The 11,776-nt window shown below is 37.7% G+C and overlaps 2 protein-coding genes across 2 annotated transcripts; both read right to left on the bottom strand.

The window, feature by feature from the left end:
- Window positions 1–1,806: 1,806 nt before the first annotated feature.
- Window positions 1,807–2,866, bottom strand: LOC125470656 (G-type lectin S-receptor-like serine/threonine-protein kinase LECRK3). Its single transcript, XM_048569963.1, has 2 exons — window positions 2,140–2,866; window positions 1,807–2,089 (listed from the first exon to the last, which is right to left on the bottom strand). Exons 1-2 carry the CDS (start codon window positions 2,739–2,741, stop codon window positions 1,807–1,809), a joined length of 885 nt encoding a protein of 294 aa, XP_048425920.1. The 5' UTR covers window positions 2,742–2,866.
- Window positions 2,867–6,520: 3,654 nt separating this feature from the next.
- LOC125470644 (G-type lectin S-receptor-like serine/threonine-protein kinase LECRK3) lies at window positions 6,521–9,266 on the bottom strand. Its single transcript, XM_048569938.1, has one exon. The coding sequence runs from the start codon at window positions 9,089–9,091 to the stop codon at window positions 6,689–6,691; it is 2,403 nt and encodes an 800-aa protein (XP_048425895.1). The 5' UTR covers window positions 9,092–9,266; the 3' UTR covers window positions 6,521–6,688.
- Between the last annotated feature and the right edge of the window lie 2,510 nt (window positions 9,267–11,776).

The following is an 11,776-nucleotide window of genomic DNA, read 5'->3' as shown; positions in this document are numbered from 1 at the left end:
GCAATGTGGTGCATTCAGGAGGACCTGTCACTGAGACCAACGATGAAGAAAGTCACGCAGATGCTTGAAGGAACTGTTGAAGCTCAGTTCCACCGAATCCATCGTCATTTATGAGTGCAATAGTTTAAGTGGTTGTTTCTTTGTTATTTGATCATCGAAAACTCAAAATCTTGAATTTGTAGTTCACAGATAGTCCTTCATAATTTTTGTTGAAAGAATAATTGTACATGTTGAAGAAAGTTAATGTTCCATCGTATTTGCGCATTCAATAGCATACATTTGCCATCCAAGTTAATTTCCTTTAAAGCAACACAATAACAAAAGTCAAAACATGCATGCGAAATTTGTAAATTTTATTTACTTTCCCGTCTAGAAAGTTGAATATACAAAAAGGTCCAATGCGTATATATTTTTAGGAATATTTAGGGTTTGTATTAAATCAATAAAAGTTACAATATTAATAATATATTAACAATATTTATGTTAATTATTAATAGTCAATCATGTATTGTGATACTTAAATACATTTAATATAAACAAAAATCACAAAATCTGCCTCTATGGTTGGCACCCACTACAGCTGGCACCCCGTTCTCATTTTTTTATATAGTTTAGTATAGGGTCAATATGAATTCAAACATTGCATTGCATTTTATGTTACGCAAAGTCTGTAAATACAGACTTTGCATTACAGTTTTTGATTTATTATAGTCAAATTAGGGAAATCTAATATCGAATGGTATATTAAAAAATCCAACATTAGATGAGACTAGTCAAGCATAAACAGATAATTATAAACTGCAACGCATAGTTTGAATCCAAAAGAAAATACAATCACAAAATAGAAACATTGCAGCGCAGGCATGCCATGATCCCAAGATACTTCCAGGATCGAAACGTGACCATAGGACGTAACTATTCAAAAACATAAAAATCAAACTAGATTCGGGACTTCAATAAAATATATAAAGGAAGTACCTAATAAACAATGACAGTCACTTAATATTACGGTCTAATAATATTCATCTTCACTTGTAAGTGAGAGGTCTTAGAAAGCTTAGCCCACATTATTGCTAGCACATTATGAAGTTTAGTCCACCCTCTCCCCTTAGTATAGATAAGATTGTTTGTTCAAAACAATAATAATAAAAATTTAAAAAAAAAAAAAAATTTCCTTTAGGCTTGCAAAGTGAAGTACTAAAATGAAAGGTAAATAAAGGCAATTAAGGAACCTGGTCACTCTAGATGCTCAACACCAACACAACTACAGTTGAAAGTCCCACATATCTAACGAATCCCATCAACCTATAGAGCTACTACTACACTGTGAAAATGGTGCACCAGGTAAATAAAACTCGGATAAGCTGCGAAACTGAAGTAGCAGTATCCCATGTCTCTAAGGATTCAAGTCAACCTCTTATGAGCCTCATTTCACTGATACGACTCTTTAACCTTCACAACCTCATATGTTACTTCACGTGTGACAAATTTTCAAGCCAAAAACGTGAACAACACAAATTAGGTGTTGTGGAGCATGCTTAGCCGTTAGGCTTCACACGTAGGCCAACCTGCTATGATACCATGAAGATAATTAAGGTTCCTCCATCAATAATTCCTCTATTTATTCAGACAAAAAAATGACGAACTAGGTTTTATACAACTGATAATTCCTCTATTTATTCGGACATTTTAAGAGAATTATGTACATTCAATACCATACAGTACGTTAACAGCAAAGAGTACTTGAAAATGAAAAATACACAAACTTTTGATATACATAAGAAATGGGATTATTATTGGAAGAACTTAAAGTATTGAACTTATGAAAGAAGATGGATCGGGTGGAGCTGAGACTTCGACGGTTCCTTCGAGCATCAATGTGACATTCTTCATGTTAGGTCTAAGCGATGGATCCTCCTGAATGCACCATATTGCAATCATCACATACTTCTCCACCATCTTCATGTCATGCATTGCCTCATCGTTATTCTTGAATAGCTGGTGCAGCTTATTCTGCTTATAGCAATCGTACGCCCAATCAGCTAATATCATTGGACCTTCATCCTCAGCCGCTGCCTCGAAATGCTTCCTGCAGAAAATAATCTCTAACAACAGAATTCCGTAGCTGTAAATATCAACCTTGGCCGTGATAGGCAACCTTTTGAACCATTCAGGGGCCACATAACCTTTTGTTCCCAACCTTTTGTTCCCCTGATTCCGGTCGTGGTTAGAGTCTGGTCGATTCTCAAAAGCTTTGCTAAACCGAAGTCAGAAATTCTTGCAGTGAGAGAGTCATCAAGAAGAATGTTTTGAGGCTTGATGTCCCAATGTATGATTTGGCTGCTACTTCCCTCGTGCAAATATAACAGCCCTCTTGCAATTTCCAAGGCGATTTGCCTCCTTTGGTACCAGTTTGGCTTTGACTCTCCAAAGAGGACACCTGCTAAAGATCCGTTGCTCATAAACTCATACACAAGAATTCGGTGCTCTCCGTCGTAACAAAATCCAAGTAGCTGGACTAAATTTCTGTGGTTTGTTCTGCCAATAGCACTCACTTCCACTTTGAATTCCAATTCATTTTCTCTGACCCTAGTGTCTAAGCTTTTGACAGCAACGCTCTTCCCATTATCAGAGGCTAGAACTCCTTTGAAGACTATTGCAGAAGCACCGCGTCCTAGTTCTTCCTCGAATTGGTTCGTAGCGTTGTTTAGCTCCTCATAAGTGAAATGCTTCAAATTCATACCAGAGATGACTGGATAAGGTTGACACACCTTCGCTTTTCTTGAATAGGCTCGGGAAACAACCAAATAGGTTATCAATGGTAGGAGGAAGTTTAGAATCCCAGAGCCACTCAGGATGACTGATCCGAAAATGATCAAAGTTTTATCGTCTTTCTTTTATGTGTTGGAACCTCCACCCCATTTCACAGTCGAATTTTGTTTCCCAACTTTTATCAAAGTTTTTCCAGTAACATTAGAGTCAATTACCCCATTCAAGAAAGGGAGTCTCTTCTTATAACACCGTCCAGCGCTGTTGTAATGTGCCACAGCACAAAAACAATCATCTAGGCAATTTTGTCGGCACCAATCCTCAGGTACCCCCTCAAAAAACGCGTAGTCCCCGCCCCAGCAATTTGCGTTATTCAGCTCTTGAAATTCGAAAAGATCTGTCTCCTCCTTTGACGTTTCACCACAACTCTGTTAAGCAAAGTTTTGCTTGCATCCTCTACGCTCATCCTCCGGATCAATAAAGGAGTAACCATTTGGGCACTGGCAAGTCGGTCCTTGTTCTTCAATCGTGCAAAAGCTGTTTAAGCCACATGCTCCACCGCCGGTTGATTCCATAATCGAAGTGCAGATGTTTGGAGGTACGAATGGGGACGAGGAAGTGGACCAAGCCATAGCCCATCTTCGGGCGCTTGAGCTAGTGCTTTTTGGGTAAACATAGTGCCTAAATACTCCATCATACTCTAGTGTTGCTCTCTGGTAGAACTCTTGCATTGAAACCATATTGGATGATATGGTACTGAGTAAGCTTCCGTTCTTGGATGTGACGTAAATAAAGCCAGACTCATTGAAGATGAATCGAAATCCAATATTTGGATTTTTCACCGACCAATACACGTAATTGGGCGTAATTTATGGGAACCTTGTAGTCGCAAGTACAAGATTCCCATCAGGTTTTAGCGAAAAGTTGAAAACAGGAATCTACCAGTCGAGTAATTTGTTGCCGTGTAGCGCGCATAGAGTATGCCATTCTGATTTAGAGTTTGTGAGGGTAGAATTGTATCGGTTGGATAACTAAAGCTCTCCTACACAATGGATGAATTTCGATTCGCCAACACAAAATTTCCGGTGTCTAGCATGGATGCATAGGCAACTCCAGTACCAACAGATTCAGTGTTCCATATTCACTTGCCATTGAGCATAAACTCGCCATCGATCGTAAGCTCCACTTTCAATCCCTTTGGCACTAGATTATCCCCATTGGCCGACCAGACAATAGTTTTAATTGGTATCTCATCGAACCAAATGGCTAGTAGGAACCCATCTTTTGCTACTTCTCGAAAGTCGAAAGCAAATTCACCAGATGGTGATGGCCAGGATGGGTTATCATCTTTTACAGCGGTGAGGGATGAGCCTAAAGATATGTTTCTATAAGTTTGAGCAGTGGTGGGAAATGGTAGAAACATGAAAAGTAAGAAGAAGAGAGGATTTTTCAGTGGACAGGCCATGGAAAAATTACAAAGGTGAAGAAAATTTTCAAATAAACTATATTTTCTGTCTCAATGACTTGCAATTTTTATTTCGTACTCTTCAAGTATTTATGAGACAGAAATCTTTGCTGCTGGACGACTATGTGAATTCTTCTGATTAAATTAGAGGATCAAGCAACAACCAGGTCAACAATGAGCTCATTTTCTTCATTGATTGAATTGACTCTGGTTAAGTCCTTTTTTTTTAAGATTTTCCCAGGCATTACTTGGAAACTGCCTTCTTGGACTCTTTACGTACTTTATCAAGGGAAGATCATCTCCAGATTCTTTTTGTCGGAATCTTAGGGATCCTCATAATTTAGCCATTCATTGTATATCGTGTAGCCAATTTTCGTTAAGGATTATTTGTGTTTAATTTTAAATAAAAAATTTAAAATAAATTTTTACCGCACAATGTACAGTAAACGGCTAAAATGTGATGATACCTAGGATCTTCACAATATGAATCCATATGGGATCCAAATTCCTTTATCAATTTCCACATGACATGTAATATAATTTATTATTCTGAATATTACAAGATGCATGGATGAAAGTCCAAGACACTATTAAACTTTTTGAATGTTGAAAAATATGTTTTGAATACGAAGAAAGTTGAGTTTTTACTGTAAAATCAATTAATAATATAGAGAGTAGTTCAACTTACTTATAAAATTGTGCAAGATGCATTCTCTCATCAATATGAGATTCATTCTGAACAAGATCTTGAGGTAAAACAATAAAGTAGTAATTACTTTATTTGATGCAGTGTGCAGAGTGACAAGAGTGCTTTCATAAGGTCCTCATTGTGAGGACCTGTCTAGACCAAATGCATACTAGCCACTAAATTATATTTGTTTAGATCCAAAAGCTTACAATATTAGACAACTTAACAAAGCAAAACAAGAAAGAATTAGTGTTCCACAATGAAAGAATTGAGGTTCTACTATAAAATCAATTGGCAATATGAAAAGTAACCAAACTCCTTATAAGCCCTTTCACGATTTGATCTCTCACCAATGAACTTTGTCCTCACATTCTCACACTAAATTTTACAAAATAGAGTAGTTCTATAGAGTTTCTAAGTCAAGGTTGGACGAGTTAGGGGTTCAACCCAAAAAGAGGGTAGAAAAGAATGCGTATTCTAAAAATAGTAGTTCTATAGAGTTTCTAAGTCAAGGTTGGACGAGTTAGGGGTTCAACCCAAAAAGAGGGTAGAAAAGAATGCATATTCTATTGTAGCACAGGGACAAGACTGACTTGCATGCATATTCAAATTTAGAAAAGACTTTGCATCCATTACGTACCCAAGGGGCAAATTAAATCTCCAACTGTAAACCTACCATGATTGACGGTTGACTTGAAAATTAAGTAGTTTGTATTCATAATGCAAACTTCCGGAAACATTTCTTTTGGCTCATCTATTGTAGCACAGGGACAAGACTGACTTGCATGCATATTCAAATTTAGAAAAGACTTTGCATCCATTACGTACCCAAAGGGCAAATTAAATCTCCAACTGTAAATCTACCATGATTGACGGTTGACTTGAAAATTAAGTAGTTTGTATTCATGATGCAAACTTCCGGAAACATTTCTTTTGGCTCATCTCTCACCACACTAAATGATGATAACTCATCGTCGTGGACATCACCATCTGATGACTTTGCTTTTGGTTTTCGGAAAATTAGAAAAGATGGGTTCCTACTTTCTACTAGCCTTGTGCAACGTGGAGTGGGATGGAACACAGTGGGACATAATTGATTCGTCCCATGTTTGGCGTAAGAAATAACGTGGGACGTGCTTGTCCTTGAAACGGATTTTAATCCAAAAATATGATCCTCTTCGGATCCTTTCCACCTAATCCACCTAATCATCTAATCTGAACTCTTGAAATTTGATCGAACAGCTAAAGTTAATATAACTTTTAAATGACCCCCTGTTTGTAGCCGTTGGATCAAATTTTAAAGGCCCAGATTAATTGATTGGGTGGATTTGGTGGATGGGATCCGGAGAGGATCCCTTTCCCAATTTTTGTACCACATAATCCCTCTTAACGTATTCGTTCCACCAAAGGCAAATTTGAACCACAGTATTGCTAGCCCATTATGAAGATTAGCCTACCCCCTCCCCTTAATATAGATAAGTGCTGTGGAGCATGCTTAGCCGTTAGGCTTCACACGTAGGCCAACCTGCTATGATACCATGAAGATAATTAAGGTTCCTCCATCGATAATTCCTCTATTTATTCAGACAAAAAAAAAATGACGAACTAGGTTTTATACAACTGATAATTCCTCTATTTATTCGGACATTTTAAGAGAATTATGTACATTCAATACCATACAGTACGTTAAGAGCAAAGAGTACTTGAAAATGAAAAATACACAAACTTTTGATATACATAAGAAATGGGATTATTATTGGAAGAACTTAAAGTATTGAACTTATGAAAGAAGATGGATCGGGTGGAGCTGAGACTTCGACGGTTCCTTCGAGCATCAATGTGACCTTCTTCATGTTAGGTCTAAGCGATGGATCCTCCTGAATGCACCATATTGCAATCATCACATACTTCTCCACCATCTTCATGTCATGCATTGCCTCATCGTTATTCTTGAATAGCTGGTGCAGCTTATTCTGCTTATAGCAATCGTACGCCCAATCAGCTAATATCATTGGACCTTCATCCTCAGCCGCTGCCTCGAAATGCTTCCTGCAGAAAATAATCTCTAACAATAGAATTCCGTAGCTGTAAATATCAACCTTGGCCGTGATAGGCAACCTTTTGAACCATTCAGGGGCCACATAACCTTTTGTTCCCCTGATTCCGGTCGTGGTTAGAGTCTGGTCGATTCTCAAAAGCTTTGCTAAACCGAAGTCAGAAATTCTTGCAGTGAGAAAGTCATCAAGAAGAATGTTTTGAGGCTTGATGTCGCAATGTATGATTTGGCTGCTACTTTCCTCGTGCAAATACAACAGCCCCCTTGCAATTTCCAAGGCGATTTGCCTCCTTTGGTACCAGTTTGCCATCGACTCTCCAAAGAGGACACCTGCTAAAGATCCGTTACTTATAAACTCATACACAAGAATTCGGTGCTCTCCCTCGTAACAAAATCCAAGTAGCTGGACTAAATTTCTGTGGTTTGTTCTGCGAATAGCACTTACTTCCGCTTCGAATTCCAAATCATTTTCTCCGACCCTAGTGTCTAAGCTTTTGACAGCAACGCTCTTCCCATTACCAGAGTCTAGAACTCCTTTGAAAACTATTGCAGAAGCACCGCGTCCTAGTTCTTCCTTGAATTGGTTCGTAGCATTTTTTAGCTCCTCATAAGTGAAATGCTTCAAATTTAGACCAGAGATGACTGGATGATTTTGACTCACCTTCGCTTTTCTCGAATAGGATCGCGAGACAACCAAATAGGTAATCAATGGTAGGAGGAAGTTTAGAACCCCAGAGCCACTCAGGATGACTGATCCGAAAAGGATCAAAGTTTTATTGTCTTTCTTTTCTGTGTTGGAACCTCCACCCCATTTCACAGTCGAATTTTGTTTCCCAACTTTTATCAGAGTTTTTCCATTAATATTGGGGTCAATTGCCCCATTCGAGAAAGGGAGTCTCTTCTTATAACACCGTCCAGCGCTGTTGTATTGTGCCACAGCACAAAAACAATCATCTAGGCAATTTTGTCGACACCAATCCTCAGGTACCCCCTCAAAAAGCGCGTAGTCTCCGCCCCAGCAATTTGCGTTATTCAGCTCTTGAAGTTGGAAAACATCTGTCTCCTTCTTTGACGTTTCACCACAACTCTGTGGAGCAAAGTTTTGCTTGCATCCTCTGCGCTCATCCTCCGGATCAATAAAGGAGTAACCATTTGGGCACTGGCAAGCCGGTCCTTGATCTTTAATCGTGCAAAAGCTGTTTATGCCACATGCCCCACCGCCGGTTGATTCCATAATCGACGTGCAAATGTTTGGAGGTACGAATGGGGATGAGGAAGTGGACCAAACCTTAGGCCATCTTTGGGCGCTCGAGCTAGTGCTTTTTGGGTAAACATAATGCCGAAATACTCCATCAAACTCTAGTGTTGCTCTCTGGTAGAAATCTTGCATTGAAACCGTATTGGATGATATGGTACTGAGTAAGCTTCCATTCTTGGATGTGACGTACATAAAGCCAGACTCGTTGAAGATGAATCGAAATCCAGTATTTGGATTTTGCACCGACCAATACGCGTAATTGGGCGTATTTTGTGGGAACCTTGTAGTCGCAAGTACAAGATTCCCATCAGGTTGTAGTGAAAACAGGAATCTACCAGTCGAGTAATTTGTTGCCGTGTAGCGCGCATAGAGTATGCCATTCTGATTTAGAGTTTGTGAGGGTAGAATTGTATCAGTTGGATTACTAAAGCTCTCCCACACATTGGATGAATTTCCATTCGCCAACACAAAATTTCCGGTGTCTAGCATGGATGCATAGGCAACTCCAGTACCAACAGATTCAGTGTTCCATATTCGCTTGCCATTGAGCATAAACTCGCCATCGATCGTAAGCTCCACTTTCGATCCCTTTGGCACTAGATTATCCCGATTGGCCGACCAGACAATAGTTTTAATTGGTATCTCATCGAACCAAATGGCTAGTAGGAACCCATCTTTTGCTACTTCTCGAAAGCCGAAAGCAAATTCACCAGATGGTGATGGCCAGGATAGGTTATCATCTTTTACTGCGGTGAGTGATGAGCCTAAAGATATGTTTCTATAAGTTTGAGCAGTGGTGGGAAATGGAAGAAACGTTAAAAGGAAGAAGAGAAGATTTATCAGTGGACAAGCCATGGCAAAATTTACAGAGGGACTCTGTTTCAATCAATTGCAATATTTTATTTCATCCTCTTCCAAGTATGAAATAAAAAACTTAGCTGCTGGACGACGATGTGATTTCTTCGTATTAAATAAGAGGATCAAAACACAACAAGGTCAACAATGAGCTCATTTGCGTGAATGACTAAATTTCGCTGGCATTACTTGGAAACTGTCTTCTTTGACTCAGTCAAGCTTCAAGCTTCTGAATATTCCGCGCTGGCATTACTTGGAAACTGTCTTCTTTGACTCAGTCAAGCTTCAAGCTTCTGAATATTCCGCGAGATGCATGGTTGAAAGTTCAAGACAATATTAATTTTTTTTATTTGAATGAATAGTATGTTATGGATTTGAAAAAAGTTCACCTCCCACACTGTGACACTATAAAACAAATTAATTGATAAGGATAAATTGTACAAAACTATTTTAATTATGTGTCGCATAACAATTTCATACATCATATTTTAAACATTACAGTATCATACCTTAATTTACAAATTTGTTGTAATGTCAAATATCCATTAAAAATTCTGTCAATTTATCTATTAACTGCTGACGTGGAAGATATAGGATTCACTCTTTTACTTGATTGAATTAAAAAACTAATTAAATATTAAAAAAATTAAAAAATCTCTCTCAATTCAATTCTCTCTCGTCTCTCCCTTCTCCCTCTCCCTTCTCCCAATCCGTTCCAATGCTTCGATTTAGCCTACTTCGAGAGATGGAGTAATCGAGTATAAACTCCAGTACCGGCAGATTTAGCGTCCCGTATTCGCGTGCCATTGAGCATAAACTCGTAATTGATGGTAAGTGTCCCTTTAAAGTTGAGAGACCATTTCTCTAATCGAATTAACGTAAAGGGATCAATTATAATAGATTTTTAGTTAATGAACTATTGCTTCAATTTAATTAAAGTTATTACTATAATTTACTCTATGAGAAAAGTGGGTGTTATGAATAGCACATTCCAAAATAAAATGCACCACAATTTGGTAGGATCTTCCTATTGAGAGTGATAATTACCGAAATATTGGATAATTTGTCGGCCACAAGGAGTATCGTTCAGTGTGACCGTCACACAGAATGGTACACCACGTGTCGTTATATAAATGGTGGAATATATGTGTTAAAAAGTTAATAACTTAAAAAATAAAATTTTACACCACTTACATAAAAACACATGATGTACCGCTTGTGTTTTCGTTACAACTAAAAATTTCACCTTACCGACAAATGCCCAAACTCCAACGCCATTCAAATGAGCCCTCCACCACCAGCCATAATAAATTATCTTTCTTTAGTCAAGAAGAAAAGGAGGGACTTGGCCCTCACCTCAACTTTTTGAGAAAGAAAAAGTTTACAACTACCGTAAAGTTTCGGTCTAATTATATAAATTATGCGTAAATTTTTCTTCATACAACATTACATTATTACATTTAAAATGTTACGTGGCAATAAATTCGTTTCATACAGATTATTCTTTAATTTTTTGGATTTTTTCTCCTTTCCCCTGAAAACCAGCTCATATTAGTGTATGTCCTCTGTCCTTATCACCCATTCAACCAACATTTAATAATTTGATAACGTGTCATATTTTTTTGCAAAGCGGACCCATTTTTCTGGGTTGGCATAATAATGGTGTTTGTGGTTTGTCAAGGCATATACCCATTTATCCATTAGCCGTTGGGTCACCTCGCTCACCCCCAACCTCACACATCAACAAATATTGCTTACAAATTCTAGAAAATTTGACCAAGAAAAAGAAAACCAAATGCTCGCAAATTAATTTATGTAACATGATTATTTTTTATCCATTAGTATTTATTTTACGTTGGATGAAATTCTAAATTTAGAGCTTATTTAGATGTGATTTTAAAATGATTGAAAGCACTTTTGATGAAAATATTTTTGAAAAAAAAATCCTTAGTAAAAATGTTAGTAAATCCTGAAAAAACATTTAAAGTACTTCTTGGAAGAATCACATAATTGGTGGTTCTCGTAGAAAGCATTTAAAGTGCTTTTAAAATACAAAAATATTTTTTCTAAAAATACTTTATTATTTTAATGGTACATTTAAACGAGCTCTTAATCTCGTATATTTTATTGAAGGGCCACAGCCTACGACACTGTGGGAATGGTGCATCGAATTGTGGTTTCTTGTTCTCGGTCTAATTCAAAGGATCTGCCATATTGAGAGGTTCTTTTTCATGGAGGTGCTGGGCGGGCAGAGATAATTGTTGGGTGTGACTATAAGCTGTCATTTCTAAATGAAGGAATGTGATTTTCACTATAAATCAATTAGCAATATGAAAAATAGCTCAAATCGTTATAAGCTATTGCATAGTTTGATCTCTCACCGATGTAAGATTTTGTCCTCACATTCTCACACTAAATTCTACAAAAAGAATAGTTGTATAGAGCTTTTAAGTCAAGATTGGACGACTTAGGGCTTCAACCCAAAAAGAGGGGTAGAAAAGAATGCTTATTGTAGGCCAGGGACGAGAGGAAAGACTTGAATTTAGAAATAGTCGGAGCACGATTGATGTCTCATCACTTTGAAGCATTCAAAGAAGGCAGTTTCCCAAGTAATTGCCCTGCATGCATATTAAGATTTAAAAAGACAGCATCCATTACTCAATTGGCAAATCTCCAACTGTATTA

Source organism: the organism of the source record quoted next, unplaced genomic scaffold (assembly GCF_019419815.1).
Source record: "Pyrus x bretschneideri cultivar Hongxiangsu unplaced genomic scaffold, Pyrus_bretschneideri_v1 Contig51, whole genome shotgun sequence".
NCBI classification, from domain to species: domain Eukaryota; kingdom Viridiplantae; phylum Streptophyta; class Magnoliopsida; order Rosales; family Rosaceae; genus Pyrus; species Pyrus x bretschneideri.
Note: the sequence above shows the minus strand (reverse complement) of the source record. Positions and strands in the feature narration are given on the sequence as shown.

What these genes read in the sequence shown, in the direction of transcription:
- LOC125470656 (XM_048569963.1), bottom strand. Translation starts at nt 2,741, where the DNA reads ATGAATTTGAAGCATTTCACTTATGAGGAGCTAAACAACGCTACGAAC. An exon ending in GGTTGCCTATCACGGCCAAG is followed by an intron (nt 2,090 to 2,139) that starts GTTGATATTTAC and finishes TATTTTCTGCAG; the next exon opens with GAAGCATTTCGAGGCAGCGG.
- LOC125470644 (XM_048569938.1), bottom strand. Translation starts at nt 9,091, where the DNA reads ATGGCTTGTCCACTGATAAATCTTCTCTTCTTCCTTTTAACGTTTCTT.